The sequence below is a fragment of the Columba livia genome, chromosome 18, assembly GCF_036013475.1.
Source record: "Columba livia isolate bColLiv1 breed racing homer chromosome 18, bColLiv1.pat.W.v2, whole genome shotgun sequence".
NCBI classification, from domain to species: domain Eukaryota; kingdom Metazoa; phylum Chordata; class Aves; order Columbiformes; family Columbidae; genus Columba; species Columba livia.
Window position 1 is genome coordinate 10,866,796 of NC_088619.1, and position 20,676 is coordinate 10,887,471.

At 40.5% G+C, this 20,676-nt stretch overlaps 1 protein-coding gene across 8 annotated transcripts in view; it reads left to right on the plus strand.

Annotated features, from left to right (window-relative positions):
- The window catches only part of HELZ (helicase with zinc finger), a 72,499-nt gene that overhangs the window by 44,082 nt on the left and 7,741 nt on the right, over nucleotides 1-20,676 (plus strand). For all 8 annotated transcript variants that reach the window (XM_065034959.1, XM_065034958.1, XM_065034956.1 and 5 more), the window contains 12 exons: nucleotides 3,972-4,150; nucleotides 5,651-5,769; nucleotides 6,078-6,223; nucleotides 7,791-7,938; nucleotides 9,447-9,630; nucleotides 10,561-10,789; nucleotides 13,835-14,039; nucleotides 15,523-15,574; nucleotides 16,414-16,607; nucleotides 18,934-19,144; nucleotides 19,599-19,675; nucleotides 19,802-20,369. In XM_065034959.1, the coding sequence (XP_064891031.1) occupies nucleotides 3,972-4,150; nucleotides 5,651-5,769; nucleotides 6,078-6,223; nucleotides 7,791-7,938; nucleotides 9,447-9,630; nucleotides 10,561-10,789; nucleotides 13,835-14,039; nucleotides 15,523-15,574; nucleotides 16,414-16,607; nucleotides 18,934-19,144; nucleotides 19,599-19,675; nucleotides 19,802-20,369 (2,312 nt within the window). The remainder of the gene's footprint in view (nucleotides 1-3,971; nucleotides 4,151-5,650; nucleotides 5,770-6,077; nucleotides 6,224-7,790; nucleotides 7,939-9,446; nucleotides 9,631-10,560; nucleotides 10,790-13,834; nucleotides 14,040-15,522; nucleotides 15,575-16,413; nucleotides 16,608-18,933; nucleotides 19,145-19,598; nucleotides 19,676-19,801; nucleotides 20,370-20,676) is intronic.

Here is a 20,676-nt window from a genome sequence, read left to right on the forward strand (position 1 = left end):
ACTTTGTGATGAAATCATTGTGGTGCGTTAATTTTGTAGCGGGGAAAATAATGTGTGTAATTGACACTTTGGGGAATATTGAAGTGGGATTTAACAGAGCATGGAGTTAAATACAGTTTTATTGTGGTTGCAAGGCTTTTGCTGCCCTCTTCTATGTGCTGTCATCCACTAGGTAGTCCAGTTTCACAAAAGATAAGGAAATACTCAATTTAATGGAAATATTTGGGCAATTTTCTTTTTCGGTGTAGTGGATGAAGACACAGACAGATTAGCTGACACTTTGTTCTGTTCTTTGGCACATTAGCTGGAGGAAATAAAGGCTTTTGTTGTAGATATCCAGATGCCACACGTAGAAATAAGGGTGACATGAATTTCTGTATGAAATGCAGGTTCTGTGCATGCCAACCCAGCGTTTGTAAGGACAGTGGATATATTCAGTGCTTTTGATTGCAGAAGATTGGGTCCCTAAGCTAAAATCTCCTGGGATTTCCATTTCAATGTGGTCCTCTATGTATTTCACAGAATCCCAGAGTGTCAGGGGTTGGAAGGGCCCTGGAAAGCTCATCCAGTGCAATCCCCCCATGGAGCAGGAACACCCAGATGAGGTTACACAGGAAGGTGTCCAGGCGGGTTGGAATGTCTGCACAGAAGGAGACTCCACAACCCCCCTGGGCAGCCTGGGCCAGGCTCTGCCACCCTCACCAGGAACAAGTTTCTTCTCAAATTTAAGTAGAACCTTTTGTGTTCCAGTTTGAACCCATTACCCCTTGTCCTATCACTGGTTGTCACTGAGAAGAGCCTGGCTCCATCCTCCTGACACTCCCCCTTTAGATATCTGTAAACATGAATGAGTCCCCCCTCAGTCTCCTCTTGTCCAGCTCCAGAGCCCCAGCTCCCTCAGCCTTTCCTCACACGGGAGATGCTCCACTCCCTTCAGCATCTTTGTTGCCCTGCGCTGGACTCTCTCCAGCAGTTCCCTGTCCTGCTGGAACTGAGGGGCCACAGCTGGACACAATATTCCAGGTGTGGTCTCCCCAGGGCAGAGCAGAGGGGCAGGAGAACCTCTCGGACCTACTGACCACCCCCTTCTAACCCACCCCAGGTACCATTGGCTTCCTGGCCACAAGGGCCCAGTGCTGGCTCACGGTCACCCTGCTGTCCCCAGGACCCCCAGGTCCCTTTCCCTACACTGCTCTCTAATAGGTCATTCCCCAACTGATACTGGAACCTGGGGTTGTTCCTACCCAGATTCAAGACTCTACACTTGCCCTTGTTCTATTTCATTAAATTTTCCCTGCCCAACTCTCCAGCCTGTCCAGGTCTCTGATGGCAGCACAGCCTCTGGCGTGTCAGCCACTGCTCCCAGCTTGGTGTCATCAGCAAACTTGCTGACAGTCACTCTGTTCCCTCGTCCAAATAATTGATGAATATATTGAATAATACCGGCCCCAGCACTGCCCCCTGAGGCACTGCACTAGATCCAGGCCTCAACTGGACTCTGCCCCATTGACCACGACTCTCTGGCTTCTTCCCTTCAGCCAGTTCACAGTCACCTCACTACCCGCTCATCCAGACCGCACTCCCTCAGTTTAGCTGTGAGGATGCTGTGGGAGACTGTGTCAAATGCCTCACTCAAGTCAAGGTAGATGTGAGGTAGCTTACTCAAGTGAGCTGTGGCTGCGTTTTGGTTTTGTAGCTGCAGTTTTTGCTCCTCTTTATACCTGGGGCTGCTCGCTAATGGAATGTGCTGCAGGTGATAATGAACATTTTGATTAGTAACTGCGTGACTGCTGCATTCAGGTACTTTGCTTATGCAAGTATTAGGATTAGGAGGTTAGTCGCTTGTTTAATCAGAAATTAAGGGTATGTTGCGGGGTGAAATGTTATGATTCATGTTAAGCTGGTAAATCCCATTTTTGTAATGGATTCCTCCAGCTTTAAGAAAAAAACAACTAGTAATGAAATTACAGGAGATTTTATTAGCCTGAATTGCACCTGAGAACGAAATCCCTTATTCAGTGTAGCTCACTTATATCACGACATTTTCAAGTAGTCACTTTTGTCAGGTGTTTTTGTGCCAGTGGTGAATAATAGTGCTGGGTTACCTTTTTGATCTCACATCAAAATAAAAGAAATTAACGGGTAAGCAGCAATGCAGTTTGAAATGCTGTCAGCCCATCTGTGAGTCACACACAGTTGAATTTCTGTAATAAAAGACAGGGCATGGTATAATAATGTCTAATAACCATAATATTTTGCATTTCAATAGCATCTTTCATCCAAGAGTCTCAAAGTGCTTTACAAATATAAACTCACAATAAACTCATTAATCCTCCCCGTGCTCCTGTGAGCTGGTAGGTAAGTATTCCCCTCAGTTGAGATTGAGAAACAATCAAATAAAAGCTGACAGAATGGCCGGGATAAATAGAGCGGGGATTATCTGGCTCCTCCTACATTGTTTTAGCTGTTAGGCCCTGACTTTGCGCTGTTACGCTGATGTAGTACCAGCTTATCAAATAAAGCTTATCAGTTTGCTGGCTGATAGTTGGGGTGACATTGGAAGGTTGTTCTGGGAGGGACTCAGGGTGTGTTGTTTGCTCCTGCACTGACCCCGGATTCACTGGAGTTACTTTGCTGACCAAGGGTCATGTTTGGTTGTGTTTTTGGATTTCAGAGGCCCTTCAGAGTCCTGCCGTGCGATTTCAGTTGGTGCTTATTGTCCAAAACGGATGTTGTATTTTCACAAACTAAATTTATTATAGCCCTTCTAATGGCTTTGCTCACGTTATATGGAACTGAGCTGTAATTTTCCGACGTGGGTGGACACGTGATACCCAAAATCCAGCCAGTGCTATCATGTTTGTACTCGGGTGCATAATTACCCTTTTCCAAATACTTTATTAATGATTTGGGGTTTGTAATATGAGGGCAGGAGAAATTAATCAGAAGAAAATAAATAATGAATAGATGAAGGAAGCAGCATTAAACCCCATATTTAGAACTGACATGAGTTTAAATAATTTCATCTTAATTTGCTTTGGAAATAAAAGAATTTAAATTCTAAAGATTATCATCTGTACAATAGTTACCTGTCATTTAAAGGTTCCACTTTAGATTCAGTTACTTGGTGCAGATGAGGAGCAGCCCTTGGAGAAGCCCTTTGACGTCCTATCCCAGCCCTTGGCTGGTTGGGTTTGGGGTATTTCCAGATACACAGTGCAGTTATTTGTGTTCTAGGGCATAACCTTTGTGTCCTCCCTTTTCCTCTTCTATGTAGCTGTGACATTTCATCACTTTTAAAGAAAAAAGTGATTTATCTCATGGCACGGTGATTAAAGTTCCCTTAGTGTCATGGGAAGATACTTCAAGTCCAGTTCTTTGCTGGCAATGTCTGATATTGGCACCGTTTTCTCGTTCTTTTATACTGTGGATCATAACTATGGCCCTGCGTGATAAAAAGATGACAGTACTTCCTGTTTGGTTCGCAGAACTTGGCGGATGTATAACGTGTAAAAGGAAGAACAGGATTTTATTAATGGCTTTTGAAATTATTCCATAAGCTCCGGTGGCTGCAGCCGATGGAACGTGCAGGTCACTGCGGCTCCGCCACTTCCAGACTATGGGCTGTACTCATATTTCAGCCAAGGAAATATTTCCTTAAAATTAGTTTACTGATATTTTAAAATGAGATAAATATTGATGTGAGGGTGGCAGAACTTAAACATATGAAGCATTTACAGATTTCTGTATGTGAATTAATCCTTGGTAACTGTTCATGGATGTAGCATTACACTGCAGAAATAGTGGAAGGTAAATCTGTGACATTTTAGCATGTAATTCTGCGTAGCTGTGATGTTTTGCCTCCTGAAGATTATGTTTATTTACCAGAAACCAGAATGTTGGCCTTTGAAATGTTAGGCTGTCAGTGTGATCAAGCTGTATAGAAAATAACCCCCCTTTTTCTTTTCTAGGGTATATTTCAGAAATCGCTGGGTAAAGACTGTCCACCCAGTTGTGCATCAGTACTGTTTGATTTCAAGCACACATTCCACCTTTCAGATGCCCCAGAAAGAAGACATTCTTAAGCAGCGAGTAGTAGTTGTTACTTTAAATACATCACAGTATCTGTGTCAACTGGATCTTGAACCAGGTACGGTCATTTCTAACCAAGCTGGACAATGATCTCACCGGTGTCGGTTCCTTACCCAGTTCTTTGAACTGTTAATAAAGGGAACAACGATCATCTTAAAACGGCCTTCTCTTTTTTTTAATGAATAAATGTTTATTACAAAGCCGTAAGCTGCTGGCATTCACATGAACCTTTTGCTTATTCTGTTTTTTCTTTATTTAAAAAATAAATACTGAAAGCAGCAGTACTGTCTGTGATCTGCTTTCCGAGATCCAAGAGGGAAAATTCTGTTTGAGATTCTGACTTTGAATCTGCTGCTCATTAGGGTCATAATTCAGTGCAGCACGGAAGCATAAATACGCGCGGAGAGCTTGTTTTGCGAGTTGTTCAGCTTTGCAGACAACTTCCACACTGCATTCTATGTTAATCTGCTACTTCTAGGGTTTTTTTCTAAACTATTAGACTGATTGTGGGGGGGCAGAGGCTGCTTTAGGGTTTTTTGCTTTCTTGGTCTTCAAATGAAATCCATCTGCTTCTTGGAGAAGGTGGAATTTCGTTACAGAAGTTGTTATGGTTAATTTTTCATGGCTACATTTAAGCATTTTTTGCAATAGAGAAAGCTAATATGGAATTTATGGTTATTATTTTGAGAGCTTGAAATGGAAGTAACTGCTTTGTAGCAATGAGATGTGTAGAGTCATGCCATAGTAACATGTGTGCAGCTGCATGAAATCCATGTTTTCCAAAGAAAATTGCTTGTTTTATGTATATAATCTTAATTAGATGTTAACACTAAATCCTCTAATGCTGTGTTTTAAACCTTAATATGTATCAATGTATAAAACCACTTCTCTACCTATCCTGATTTTACATTTCATAAAATGTGAGTCTACTTTGGCTCAGTATTTTTCAAGTGCATAGATTCCCTACTCAACAAACCTTTTGGTCCGATATTATCATAAGATTGAATTTAAATTTTCCTTCAACTTCTGTTCCTTTCTCCCCCCGCCCCCAACATTCCTTATAGCCCATAACCAGCAAAATGCTCAGGTATAAGTGCAATTTTAATGGGAAATTTAGTATATAGAACATTTAATAGGACTCAAGTCCATGAAGACATCCTGCTCATTGTCCAAAGCTCTTCAAGCCTCATGGTGATGAAGATTGTCACATTTGAGAAGTGTGCTGAGGCAGCTCTGCCACTGACATTTCCTCTCGTTATAAGGAGCGCTCCAATAAAACACGTTTCACTTCAGCTATATCAGCAGAAAGAGGCGGATCTGTGTGCTGCTAATGTCACTGGCCATCAGGTGACCACTGTTGGTCATTTGATGGCTTTGAAAATTGCTTGTGCGCTTCTGCGAGTTGCTAGAAATTAATTTGTATAAGCCATACTGGATTCTTTCTAGTTTTGGTTACTGCCGGAGTACAGAACTTTCAGTACAATGCCTTGTATTGTTATCGCTGTTTATTTTATCATATTTCCAGTTTCATTTATTGGCTGATTTCTCTGTTTTACAGGTTTTTTTACACACATTCTGTTAGATGAAGCTGCACAAGCTATGGAGTGTGAAACTATTATGCCTCTAGCATTAGCTAATAAAAACACAAGAATTGTCTTGGCTGGAGACCATATGCAGGTAAGAGCTATTAAGTTTTGGAATGTAAAGTACGTATATATAATATTTGTATTTATATATTTAAGGGTTTGTCTCTCCTTTTACTAAAAGTCTTGTTGTTCCTTTAAGAGTATGTGGGTCTTTTGTCACTTCTACAGTAGGAATAGGTGCTTGTATGGAATAGCCATGGTCTGCGTCTTCCAACTATGAATGTACAGTAAAAGTAAGGTTTTGTTTTTGTTGCAATGCAAAATACGTATGTTAGGAGCATGAAATTCCAAGTCTGCACATTCAGTTACATTTTCTTTGTATGTGTGTGTCTATTACAGCTCAGTCCTTTTGTCTACAGTGAATTTGCCAGGGAAAGAAACCTTCACGTTTCCTTGCTCGACCGGCTCTACGAGCACTACCCTGCCGAATTTCCGTGCAGGATCTTGCTGTGTGAGAACTATCGCTCCCATGAAGCTATCATCAAGTAGGTGTGAACTTTTTCACTGTATCACGCTTTTCTTTGACCGGTGTGAGCAAACAAAACAACTCCGAGCCAGGCACAACTGCGTGGAGAAGTGTTACCTGTTTCTGTAATGGAGTCTTAGTTGTTTCAGGGTTCATTAGGAGATTAATTCGTTGTTACTAGGTTGAAATTCCGTCTCCAAGAAGAGACGCCAAGGGGTGGGTTAGGCAGTTACAGACCCTTCATTCCAGTGGGGACGCTTTGGCTGCAAGACTTGAACACTAAGCAAAAGAAGAGCTCGCTGTCCCTTTCTACCCATTACACACTATATTATACAGGCTCTGTGTTTCTTTGAAGTGTTTTAATTTTAGAATTACTGGGGTGGATGATCTTGGAACGGTAAGCTGTGTGCAATGTGGGGAATGTATGGCTATGTGACTACAAACAGAAAAAAATAGGTCAAATTTTGGGCATGTTTGTTGTTGCCTTCTTTTGTTACTTCTTTCAAGACACGTTAATCAGTGGGTTTACATTTTTATGCTGTGATAAACTAATGGCTGCTAGTATAATGAGCTCATCCCTGAGCTGTGCTAGAAAGAATAAGTGCAATCATGGGGAAAAATGCTAAAGTTTAAATCCTGGCTCAAATACGTACTGAGGAATATTATGTTGGTATCCAGTCATACTAATTAGGTTATCACTGTGTTCAAAGCAAAAGCAGAAATATTTAAGTGCTCTGGGGAATCAAAGTGAGAATGTAACATATTTTGTTACACAGCTTGATCTGTCTTCATTTGATGGACTCTGTAATTACAGAGTGAGTGATTTCTTACACATTTCTTGAAATTATAAGTTCAAAATGAGGGAGAATCTGAAAGGAAAGCAATCATTTCAGCTTTTAGTTAAAGATGACTCTTCTTGTTGACTTTTTGTCTTGTTGCATTTAACTTGCCTCCTTCCCTCCTGCTTTTCACCATGAAGGTTGTTCTTGCCTCATTTCTTTCTTCAATCAGCCGGTGTCTGTAGTGCCTGTTGGCAGCAGAGAAAGTGTGTTCTGTTAGTGGTTCTGCCCACTCGCAACGTAGATTGCTCGTGAGTAGAAGCCACAGAGGAAAAGCTTGCTTGAAAACTGAGCGCTTGGCCTGCGTTGTGCTCAGCACACAGGAAATCTCTAGTAAATGTAGTAAATTTATCTTCCAAGTTCAACAACTCTTAATTGTTGTCCAGCAAACCCAGGGAAGGACCAGTCCTAGACAGCCAGTTTCCTTCTGCCCGGTTTCAAGCCACCAGAACTTCTGAGTGAAACATGAGTGCGGGTGTTAGTAACTCTGTCAAGCTTTAGATCAGAAGAAAATATTGCCTTTGTAGAAAAAGTGTTGGAAAAGCATATTTTTAGTGCCTTCTGCTCCATCTCCCATATGGAAATATGAGTTCAGAGAAATCATTTGAAGACACCGACTAGTAATCAGTGGTTCTGCACTCCTTATGAAGTATTTTGTGATTGCATATTTTATCGGTGAGATTTGCATGTTTTATTAGTGAGCTCATATGTAGACTCTGCATTTTATTGTGTTTTGCCTTGTTCCAGTTATACATCCGAACTTTTCTACGAAGGCAAATTGATGGCAAGTGGAAAGCAGCCAGCACACAAAGATTTCTACCCTTTGACGTTCTTCACAGCACGTGGAGAAGATGTGCAAGAAAAAAACAGTACGGCTTTTTACAATAATGCAGAGGTAACTCTTCCTTGGCTATTTTCTTGATTGTTTGCTTGAAACTTCCCTCCCCCCAGATTTATTGCTTTGTGCTCAGTGTAGGTGGAAGATGTAAATTGTCCCCTCTGCTAGGGGAGGGGAACATGGAGTTTGCTAAACATGAAGTAGTGAACCTTGCAATTGTAGTAAACATTTCCACTAATTTATCGTCCTTTTTTCCTTGTGATTTTCACGCTGCTGATAGCTCTCCCAGGCTCCTTCTCCAGGATGTCTTTCCTGATCATTTTGGTGACATTCTGATGGATGTATCTTAGCAACTGAGAGTAACTGCAATTTGAAGTGAAACTTAGATTTCTTTGAGTGTTGTAGAAATGTTCCCACTCAGATAAGAGGGCTCTGGAGTAGCGTTTCATATTTGCTTTAATATGTTAAGCATCAGTGTCTAACTGATCACGTGCAGATGAGATTTTTTTAGGTGAAAACTTAATATGTTTCATGTAGATTTATCTGTATTCATCTCTCCATCCTCCCCCAACGTGGTAACACTTTGAGCAGTGGAAGGTGCCTTTTTCCAGTCACAAGTTAGGGAGGGCTTGACCCAACTCCTTTTATTCCCATCAAAAAGATGTCTTAAAAAAATGTCCTTGACATTTAAAGAAAAACAAAGAAATATCGCTAATTTTCTTCAGCTTAGGAGGAGTTTTTCAGGAGGTTGGGTGACAGTTATGAAACATTGTTGTTATGAAGCTCTGCAGAGCTGTGTTTCCCCTTGTTGATCCCGGTGCAGCTCATTTAATGCACAGTTTTTAACCTTTTTGTTGTTATAAATAAAAAGCTCCAATGACTTCTGGACACATCACTGGAAAAAAAACCAGCAGGCACCTGCCTACTTTGATTAATCTACTCGGACTGCTTTGCCATTTAAAAAAGTTGGAAAAAACCTAAAAATATTTTCAGTGGCCAAGTAACTGTCTGAAAATCGTGGGTCATTAGTAGCTACGGGCAGAAATGAAGGACAACAGCTGCTCAAGCACCACCACGACAAACTGAAATTAAGATGATGAGCGAGACTTTTCTGTTTGACCCTTAATGGACATTTGTATCGGGGTGTAATGTGACATGTATACAATTCAGAATAAAATCATCCCTATTTAGGCAGTATAGTTACGTATGGAAATTGGATGAAGTATGATAAGAAAGGTCCTGCTGCACTTGACATTTTTGCAAGAACATAAGCGTGAAAATGAAGGTTATTAATAGAATTTCCCAGCTTATACTTTAAAGGTGAGATTTTTGTGGGAAAACTTTTATTTCAAGATTAAAAAAAGGTACTGCATAGTAAATGCATTATTTTAATACACGGTAGTTTAGAGGATCACTGTAGAATACAATAGTATTGCATGTTCAGTAAGGCCATGCAATACTGTGCCACATAAATGTTTTAGAGCTTTAAAATTCAAATTCTCTTTCCATATGAAAGAATGGTCTTCAGTGAAGCGTACTTTTAATAATTCTGACTTTCTTTCCAGGTGTTTGAAGTAGTCGAGCGTGTGGAAGAATTAAGAAGGAAATGGCCCGTTGCTTGGGGCAAGTTGGACGATGGCAGCATTGGGGTCGTGACGCCTTACGCTGATCAAGTGTTCAGAATTCGGGCTGAGCTTCGGAAAAAAAGACTCTCTGATGTCAGTGTGGAGCGAGTGCTAAACGTTCAGGGTGAGTTATAGTTCTACGTCTCAAAGATACGCTAAGGAAGTAACAAATGTGACTGGTGAAGTCAAGTAAGGCTTGCTAAAATAATCTTCAAGGGATCAGAACAAATGGAGAGCTGTGATTTAACCCGTAAAAAACGATGTATCGACGTGAAACGGGTAATTATGCTGATTAGCTGTTGTTTCAACATTGAATATCAAAGCGATAAACTCATGGATGTAAGATTTATCTTTTTTCAAAATTAGGTTCAAGCTTTTTTAAAAAACAGAGTGAAAAATGTGAAAACTGATGGATTTTTATTGTAAGGGGAAAACCAGTTACAAATACAAATGTAACAAGGCTTTAGCTTCAAAATGTTTGCCTGTTTTTTGCACCTGTAGCATAGACTGTAAAAAGGAGTCCACAAATGTAGGTGTTTGTTCCTGGAATCACATTGATAACAGGAATGTTGTGTAGGCATAACCCATTGCCAGGCTGCACTGCCAGTCAGTAATGAAAGAACTGAGTGACAGTGAGTGGTGTGTTCTGCTTTTCCATGGGAGATATTCCTATATTTGAGACAAATACAAAACAAATGTCCAGAACTTTCTTTCTTTAATGTCGAATACAAAATATAAGTTTTGTTATCGGTTGATTGGCAAAGCTCTAAAGAGAATTAGCATTTCAGAAAGTTCTGGAGTGATTAATATCAAGATGAAAAATAAGTTTTTTAAAGAGGAAATATTCTTGTGATAGAATATGCTATTTATAGGGCATCTTTTAAAATTTTTAAATGTTATTATTCTTGCATAAAACTCTGCATGTGAGGGGTTCCCATCAGGTCTTCAGAATATCCGGGTGTGCGGCCTGGCTGCAAGTGCAGCGCTCTGATTGTGTTACTAAGCAGAAATAGCTTCGTTTCTCTCAGACATTTGGTTTTTTGTTTCCTTTTAGGAAAACAGTTTAGAGTGTTGTTTCTCAGCACAGTACGAACACGGCATACGTGCAAACATAAGCAAACGCCAATTAAAAGGAAAGAGCAGTTACTGGAGGATTCCACAGAAGACTTGGATTACGGTTTTCTGTCTAATTACAAACTTCTCAACACTGCCATTACAAGAGCACAATCCTTGGTAGCTGTGGTGGGAGATCCTATTGCTTTATGTTCCATTGGGAGATGCAGGTACTTTATATATATTCTTCAGTTAATCAGGGCTAAGGACAGTAGAAAATGTGGTTAGGCGTGACTGATTTAGTAAAATTCTGGATGTTCTTTGAGGTGCTGTGATATAATGTAGCATTTTAAAGTTGAATATTATGGCAGTTGTTTGGAGGTAGAACACTTGAAAACCATTGTTTATGTTTTTATATGTCTTCATGACACGAAGAAAAAACTCATGAAGATTTGAGTGAATTTACTTTTTATAGACCTAAATGAAGAAATGTGGCAAATGCTGAGCGATGTAAACACCGATGTTGAGGATAACAAGTTCTTGTTCTTCAAAGGTTTGTTTTTTCCTGCTGGAAGAGCTGAAATGTTGAGATGATCAGAGATAAACCCTGAGGCTTATTTCTCCAAGAGAGGAAACACTGCACTGACTAAATTATTATAATACAGCTAAAAATACCTATTAGTCAGTTGTCCTATCTACATTCTATTCTGCTTTCCTGAGCAGTCGTCTTGTACTGTATTGAAAATGGATGTGATTTCAAAGATTAGAATTGAAAACCCAAATAGGAGCCAAACCTTCGTTTATGAAATATAACCTAAATTTACCCCTTATCTGCTGGGATTATGTCAGGAGTATCTGTACAGGCTTCTACACACCCTAATTTGGGATGTGCAGTGTTACCTGGAGAGTAAGTTGGAGAATTAGTTAATCCCTAGTTAGTCTAATTACCACCTAGGACCAGTATTGGTTCTCTAACTATCTGTCAAAATACAGTTTTTGTTGGAGAATGACCACATCATTTATTGTCTCTAAATCCCAGCAGGACTGGAGTTTCCACATAAACCTGAGTGTTGAGGTTTTAAATTAAATACCCAAAAACCCAAAGGGTTTTCAAACGTGGGGGGTCAACAGTTTCTTCAAGTACAACTCCTTCGAAATATATGAAATAGGGCCTACAAAAACTTAGTAAAATAAAAGTACAGCCTGTCAGCACGGTACATAAGATAGTCTTGACACTTGGGAATTGAGTTTGCATTTTGAAGGCCAGCAGCTGTTTGTATAATGTATAGCTGTTCCAAATTATAAAACAAAAAGATAATTAAGAAACAAGGAACACTGGAGCTTTATTGAGATGTACGTCAAGCTTTCGCTTTAATACACCGTTGTCTTGTTTCACTGAATAATTGAACATTCGCTGTTTGAAAACAGCGCTGGAGGGGCTCAGGCGCGATTCTTTTTTAGTACAACAGGAGTAGGGAAGTCTGAAAGAAAGAAGTGACGTTTCGTTAGGAAAAAACAGACCTCAAAAAAGTTTCAAGAGCGCTGGAATTTTCTAACTATTCTAATCCCTGTCAAGATGAGTCAGGGCTCTGCAGCGGCGCTTGGAGCGACTCTGTGAAGTGTGCCCAGGGTGATCAGCGCGGTGTGCGCGGCGCAACCGGAGCAGACAGCGCCGCTTTGGCAGCCGCTCCCTCTGAACCGCAGAACCCGCTGGGGCAGAGCCGGCAGCGTTTTATTCTCTGTTCTTACACTGCGCGGCTGCTCGGGGCCTTTTCAGCAAAGCGGAGGAGCCTCAGTGGATTTGTGGTACTTGGCAGCAGGTTCGGTGACTGAATTGATTAATTGGAGCGAGTTCCGTCGTTAAAGCATCCCGGTGAAGTATTTCATTTTGGTTTTTAATCCTCGCTTAGAACCTTGCAAGATACATTTGCCTTACAGTGAAATGCAGAAAAAGGCCCATCTTGCATCCTGAGTTTTGAAAGAGCGTTTCTTTGCCTGTATAAAACCAGAGCAGATGTTCTGGTAGGGAAAACTGTTTAGAATTCTTAAATACATCAATAACTTTACAGTATTCTTGCAAGAAAGACACTTATTCTTTTCCACAAAGGGCAGCTACTCAACAAAATATGACACTGCTGTTAAAATCAGTGGGCAGCAACCTCATTTTACAGGTTTTGGGGAGACAACACCGAAATAACAGTCGCAGAACTTATTACCGAAGGGTGAACTGGAACGAGTTGTAGCCAAGCACGCCTTTAAGATCATTGTCGTTTTTAATCCTCTTTTTCAGTAACTGTAATTACTTTGGATCTTTTTGAAAGAGAACAGCTCAATCAGGTTTGGCCTTTTTTACAGAGATGTCTTGAGATCTTATTTAAGTATATTTTAAGCTTAAGTAACTTCACTCAAAGTTCTTTTGAGGTTAAAAAAAATACCATAAGTGTAAAATTTTTGGATAGATCCAGCTGTGGATGTTAAAAATGCAAAGATTTTTTTATAAGCAATAGAAAGACGTCACGAGAAAGCAGAAGACAGGTAGGAATGTTCTTTTTATTACGTGGTTTAACTAACCCCTCCACCCTGCAAAAAGTTGAATACAGAATTTTCATAGAGAAAGTCATATGTCACCTGATGGTTCTCTTTCTGCCTTGAAATTTCTTCTGTATGTTATAGAAATACCTGACACGCAATAAAATGTATGGTTTCGTTTGTTTTTCACCAGAGGATCTCAAAAGCCCTCTGGACACTCCTGCCGTGCTAATCTTCCCGGGGCTCCGCACTGTTCACAGCAGTAGTTTTGAGGGTATATCTCAACTTTGGTATTTGCGACACTGCAATGGAATGATCTGCCTAAATTCGTAGAATCTTTTTGGCATCTTTTGGGTCTGAGGATTTGTATAATCCCTGTGACTCTTTGAGCTTTAATAAATTCCATAAATCACGTGCTTTCCAGAATTTTAAGCGTTGTTTTTGGTCTTCTCGGAAAAAAAATCCAAGTTAGACCTGTCCCTGTCATTACTGTTAAATCTGATACATACCCAGTGCTGTGATCTGATATATTGGACAAACCCATATGTCCACTTTAAATGACTGGGGAGCTTTTCGTGATGCTGCGGGGTTCAGCTGCCTGGATCAGGCTGCAGGATGCTTGGTGTGTCAAATGAGCGTCCAGGAGAAATAAAAGTGCCACGCGGTGATGTTAAATCTGTTTCAATTTTAACAACAGCCATCGAGTCTTACTCCTTTTTGTTGTTTCTGAAAACTTGTTTCCATAGGAAATTTTGGGAAAGGTTTATTGCCCTGTGTCATGAGAACGAAAGTCTCCACGGTATCACGTTTGAACAGATCAAAGCTCAGCTGGAAGCTCTGGAGTTAAAGAAAACTTATGTCTTGAATCCACTGGCTCCTGAGTTCATCCCCCGAGCTCTTCGGCATCAACATTCAGCGAATGCCACCAAACAGCAGCAGTCACCACCAAAGGTAAAGTTTTGCTGCTGATGAATATTGTCGGAAAGGGAATGTCGAAATGCCTTGCGAGAGATGATGTAAAAGGTTTATCAAACTAGCCGTTGCTTTAAAATGGCATCAATAAAACGTACACCTTGGGTCACTCTCAGGTGCTCGTTGACTGTGTTGCGATGACCCTGATGAACTTCAGTCGTTGATCTTGGCCTCAGTATTTAGATAAACCACATTAAACCCTCTGAACAGGAGACAATCCCCATCCCAAGCAGCTTGTGCTCTGACTGAAGCCCGAGATACAACAGGGCGATACAGCTGTGGTGGGGAGTACGAGGAAACGACAAAATAACAGCCAAAAGTGATTTGGTTTGGTCTAAAAATCGCATTTAAAATTCAGGGACTTATGTTAGATAATGGTGTGATTTAATCAAAAATACGTTGTAAACCGGTATATGGCTTAGGTTAGCTGGCTGATAACGTCCTTCAGAAGGCCAGATTTCATTAGCATCGAGAGGGCAGAGAGGAGATTACCACTCAGCTGGTTTTATAAAAGCAGGTGAGGAAGCGATGAGAATACATAGGGTGAGAGAGAGTAACACTAAATTGTGGAGCTTTTTATGAGGGTGATATATTAGTAACTAATTGTATTTGAACAGTTCTTAGGAGTTTATTTCAAGATCGTTTGAGTTATAATTTAATTAAATTGTGTTTAGAGATGCAAGTAAAAGGCAGGTTGTCACCTCAGTGATGATTTCTGTTGTACAGGAAGGAAGGGATGTATGTCTTTTCCATAGCCTTGCATTTTTGTTGCAGGCTGTATCATTTAGCTGAAATTTTTAGGACAGGTTTTTTAACTGTAACAGCACAAAAAGGAAACGCTTCCCTTTGGCAGCCCTTCCCAAATGAGAGTTTGTAAGCGAGAACATTTGGTTTCTTCACCGAGATGCATTCCTTGCTGAAACAAACACCAGATTTCTGAAGCATCATCATGTGTCAAAACACGGGGCTTACAGAAAACCCTAAATTGGAAAATTATTGTCTTTAAAAAGTCATTGCTGCGCTCTCGTTTTTCTCATGAGTGCTTCAGCCTTGAACATGTTTTCTTTAATAATAGAACACCACTATCATATTTTTTGTTTCCTAAAATGAAATAAAAGTATTTGAAAATGCTGTTATATTAAAAAAAACAACGGGGAGAGTTGGGGGAATTGAGAGTCTTGTGTATAGACCGTTCTGTTTATTTTGGTCCTGGTTTGTTAGTAAACTAAGCACTTGTGCTGTAGAAATCAGAAGAGACACTTTCAAACTGCCAGCACTGTAATTTCAGCTGAAGATCTCAAGTGTTTAAGCACCTAGTTTAAAGTACAGCAAATTATGCTCTGAATTTTACAGCTCTGCCTCCCTCCCATTCACTACCCGAATTATAATGTTCACTTGAAATAAACCAGCTTTGTTTGCACAGGAACGCAAAGCATTACAATTCTTCTTTTTCCCTTTAAAGGGCAAGGTCCATCATCACAACCAGAATGACCATTTCCCACCCGATGGAATTGGTGAGTGGCTCTGCTGTTGCTCCAGGAATTCCTCTGAGCTCACACTACTTTGGCTTCAGAGAGGCCGATAGTAATTTGACATAAATTGAGTATCTGCTCTGTTCTCTATTTGAAAGCCATTTACTTCTTGTGTGCATTTGGGAAACAGGTTATAGACTGTAAAGTGGACATTAGGTATTTCCAAGGCTGTCCCTTTATGGGTACACTGTGCACACTGGCTTTAGAGCCTTAACACAGCATTGTTGGCCCCTTGGAAATGGCTGCGTTTGGAATTCGCAATGTAAAGTATTGTACAAGTGTATTTGCACTTGAGAAGTTAGGACACTATACTGGATGTGCTGTTTTAGGATGCACTTTGCACTTAAATTTTGCTGTCATGTATCCAGATATTACTGATCATATATTTTGCAAGGTAGCATGCAACAGCTTAATAATTTGTTATTCATTTGCAAATGCGATCAGTTAAAGCTTGTGTTCCCTGGTCAAGAGAGGAGCGTGGTTCTAGGTTTTGATGCAGTGTTTAACAGCTGCTCTGACTGTCAGCGTGTTTAATTGGTTTGGGACATTCTTTCATGAACGCAGTTACCAGCTCCCTGTTTCTCTACATCTCAAGTCGTGTTTTCTGCCTCTTCAAATTTTTGAAACAGGATACAGGATTTGATTAATGCTTTCTCTTGGTGTATCAGCCCTATGCTGTTAGAGTTGCACACATGCTTTATAAAGATGGATGCTATTAAAATGAAAAAAGAAACAGTCTTCATATTCTTTTTGTGTATATATCAGGTTTTTTAATGTGTATATATATGTATATTTATATTATTTTTTTCCTTTCTTTTCAGTTCAGCCCAATCCTTCTGTTCTAATCGGAAATCCTATCCGGGCATATACTCCTCCCCCTCCTCCTCTGGGACCTCACCCCAATCTGGGGAAATCTCCAAGTCCTGTTCAAAGGATAGATCCACACACTGGGACAAGTATTCTATACGTACCTGCTGTCTATGGAGGAAATATGGTCATGTCTGTGCCTTTGCCCGTAAGAATTAGTTTCCTTCTTCCCCACTCAATTATTGTATGTACAAATATGAATGGCAAGATCAGTTAGTGAAAATCTTGCAAGCTTTTTCAGTGCTTTAGTTCAAATATGTGGGCTTAGCTGGCTCTGGGAGCGGCTGTGCAGAGAACCACCAGAAAATGAGGGCTTAAAAACGTCGTTCCCACAGATAACTCCAGGCAGCTTAAAAGCAATTTCATGTTCATGTAATTTTTGTATTTTCTCAGCTCTGGGCTTAGGCACAGCAATGGGATCTGTCTCATCTGACTTGAGACACCTGCATCTGGATTAATTGCCCAGTCCAGTTCTTAATCATTGGAGAGACACAGGCAATCCAGACAGAGCTTGTTTCTCTTTATTGGCTTCGTACAGTTTAAATTACTGGCTCTGGATGTCTGCAGAGCAAGGTGTCTGAAGTGAAGTGATAAGAAGAATAAACATAATGGAATGTTTTCCCCTTGCAGAAGCTCACGGTGAACCAGTTTCCCCTCCAACCCCTTTCCTCAGGGCCATTTGAGAACACAATGAAGATCCCTAAACGGGTCTTTTAGGCAACATTTATGTGTGGAATTTTGCATCGCAAATAAAACTGTCTCACCAAAACTTGCACAAATTAAGGAAGCAGCCCCTGCTTTATTTTTGACCTCCAGAGTCAAATATTCCAGGAGGAGAATGAGGAGGGAACAAAGGCTGCAGGAGCGATGTTGTGGGTAACCTGTGCGGTGTTCACGACTCACGATGGGAAAGATGTGGAACCCACACGTGCACATCTGTTTAACCCCGTTAGTGGTGCAAAACATGGGCACACAGTTTGTTTTTTCATTATATAAGTCCTCTATTGTAGTTTAGGTTATGGATGCTCTATAGGGGACTTACAACTGAAACTGGAGTTTCTGTAGCATGTCTTAGATCAGCTGGCAGCTATAGATTGGTTTTCGTTGCTAGGTCAAGGAATATTTCCTAGCTTACTAGAAATCTACATTTGGGTAAAATTAAATGCAATCAGGCAGCCAGCAGCTGTACCTTTGTCGTGCTCGCTCACATTATATTAACATCAAACCAAGATAATTTTAAAAATTCTGTCGTATTGTTCCAAGGTTAATATATTTTATGTATTTCCAATCAAAAGAAATACACTAAAAATAAGTATTTCGAGCTCACCTTCCCTGAGGATGGATTTTTAAAAAATAATTAAGTGGGAAGACAGAGGTACTAATGAGACAGCTGCTTTTGAAAAGAAGCTCATTGCAGATCATTTGAGATTGCACAGATGCAGTAGTAGCCTAAAGCTAAAGTTCAAAGTGCACATTTCAAGGGCAAATACTAATTAAAAAGAAAAAGAATTGCATGGACGTTGTTACAGTTAAAACACGTAGGGACTGAAGTAAAATGTGGTTATGCTCATGTAAGATAAAATGATCTCTTTGCTCTGTTTAAAGCAGTTTCTGTAGCCAAGGTAGAACCACGAGGAGGTTGTCTGCTGTAATCAGTAAAGGATGCTTGGGCAGCCTGAGTGGTGGTGATTACTTTCCCTGCGCTTTCCTCTTATTTAGACACTTTCCTCCTTTTAATAAATTCCCTACAGGGTGAGATTGAACTAATTTGATCCAGAGCTGCCTTCCGTTGCATTCCTTTTAGGAATAACATTTAAAATGTTGTGAAAATTCCTGACTTTTTTTACATGCTTTCAGGAGGTGGATTTTACTTCCAGTATTTAGGAAGGTGATCTGCAATACATACCATGTAGCGCAGACACGTCGGAGCGGCCCTGCCATTCTTAACGTGCGGGCAGTCTCTTGGTTCTCCCGGTGGTCCTGTTCCATTCACTGTGTGTCTGTGGTGCAGAGCTCCACTGGGCCATCCACTCTGTCCTACAAGGTACAACACCAGGTGCTAAGAGGACCGTAAGGAATTCCTCATGTTAGAGGCTTCTCTCTTTCCCCTGTGACACAGCCTCATGTCTTTAACTACCAGGAGAAAGGGCTTTTTGTTTTCTTGAACTTCACCTGCTTCTGGTTATTTACAGAGGAGATGAATATCAAGTTTTTTAAAGTCTAATTTGTCCATCAGTCATTTCTCGCTGAGTTTTGAAACCACTGAAACAAGAATGGGTTTTGATACAACTTTTTTTTGCCCCTGTGTTAGTCCTGCCCTTACTGCTCCACCTGGAGTCTTAAGTTAGTGTGTCGAGTCATCTGATGCACAGAAAGCTGCTCGTTACTGCTGCTGGAATATCAGAGTGCACGTTACTTCATGTCCTTTAATGTACCTTAACAGATTGCATCTTCTTTTATTTTTAACGATACAGGTACCGTGGACGGGGTATCAGGGTAGGTTTGCAGTTGACCCTCGACTCATTACTCATCAAGCAGCTATGGCATATAACATGAACCTGTTACAGGCACATGGGCGCGGGTCTCCTATACCTTATGGCCTGGGACATCATTCCCCAGTTAGCATAGGACAACAGCAGCAGCTTCAGCATCCAGACAAGGAGCAACACGAGCAAAGTCGAAACGGTTAGTTGTAGAAATGTCACAGTTCTGTTTTGCAGGGGTTTGTACTTTAAGTAGGGTATTATGGGTATTTTCTTTGTCTCTTTTAAGTGAAACTGAGGGATTTACAGATTTGGGAGAATAAATTGTGATTTGCCATTACAAATAGAATAACTAAAACATTACGAGGTTCAGGGGAGGAAGTAATCAAAGTTGGGGGGTGTGTATGTTGGAGGTATAATGGGTTTGTCCTGCTGTTGAGTGGTAACTGCTGCTTATGTTACTTCCAATCAAGTTACAAGAACTACTTAGTGATGATTAATGAACAAAGCACAGAGATTAAAGGGGAAATTATATCAAATGTCTATGATGCTGTAAATGCGATATTAATAAGTCTAAATTTTCCTGTGTCTGGAAAAAAAACTCTCAAAATAATCACTTTTGCCTTGGAACTAATTAATTTCTTTTATGTTTTTAGGTAAAAGTGAAAACACTGCTGGGCCTGAAATAAGTAAAATTCGAACACCTGAGAAGAAACCTGTAGAATCCAAGCAGGTGGGTTTGTCTTGGTTTTGTTTGTTTTTAGCATTCCCCCTTTTAATTAATTTATGCATTACTGATATGCCTTTTGTTTGTTTCCTTAATGTGAATTTTCAAAGTTTTTTCATTCTCTTTTTCTAGGTTGACTTAGAAGCAAATTCTCAGAATAGGAGCCCAGAGTCACGTTCCAGCGTTGGTTACCCCAATGCTAAATTTCATCGCAAAGATAATCTGAACCCCAGGCAGCTGAACCTCCATCTCACCCCCCCCCACTCCCAGTACACAGTTCCCAACCGCCACTTCCAGCACCTCTCCCAGATCCCGAGGCAGCCGTATCCTCTGCAACAGCAGCAAAACCTTTTAAGTCAACAGCAAAACCATTTGCCCGAACAACAAAACCAAATGCCAGCCCAGCAAAGCCAGGTAGTTCAGCAGCATAATCATTTGAATCAGCAGCCTCCGCAACCTTCGCAGCTTTCCCCTGCTTACCAGGCAGGCCCCAGCCAGTCTTTTTTTAATAACTCGATTCCCCACCGACCACATTCTCCTGCTGTAGATGCTGTGATTTCAGAACAACACCCCCCACCTATGTTACAAGAAATCAATAATCCTTTGAGGCCTATCGCACAGCACAACCCTGTCCTGCCAACCCACTTGAACAACTTCATTGAAGAGAATCCATCAGGAATGCCCTTAGGGGACACTTTAGGTAGGTGACTTTTCTTTATTTAAATTCAGAGTGTGCAATTATAACTACATAGAAGTGAAAATGAAGGAGGTATTTACTTTTTCAGGGATATTGCTCTGAATTGGGTCATTGTTGGGTTAGTTTCCATAAGTAATGTCATTGAGCATAATTTGCTGCTTGAGGCATGTTTGAATATTCAGCACTTTATTAGAAGATTCATGTTTATATGATTTTCCATATGATTTAAATAACCAGGTTATACACTGCAATGCAGTTAGTATATAATAGGCCCTGGAATATACTGTATGAAAAGTAATCTTTTTTTTCT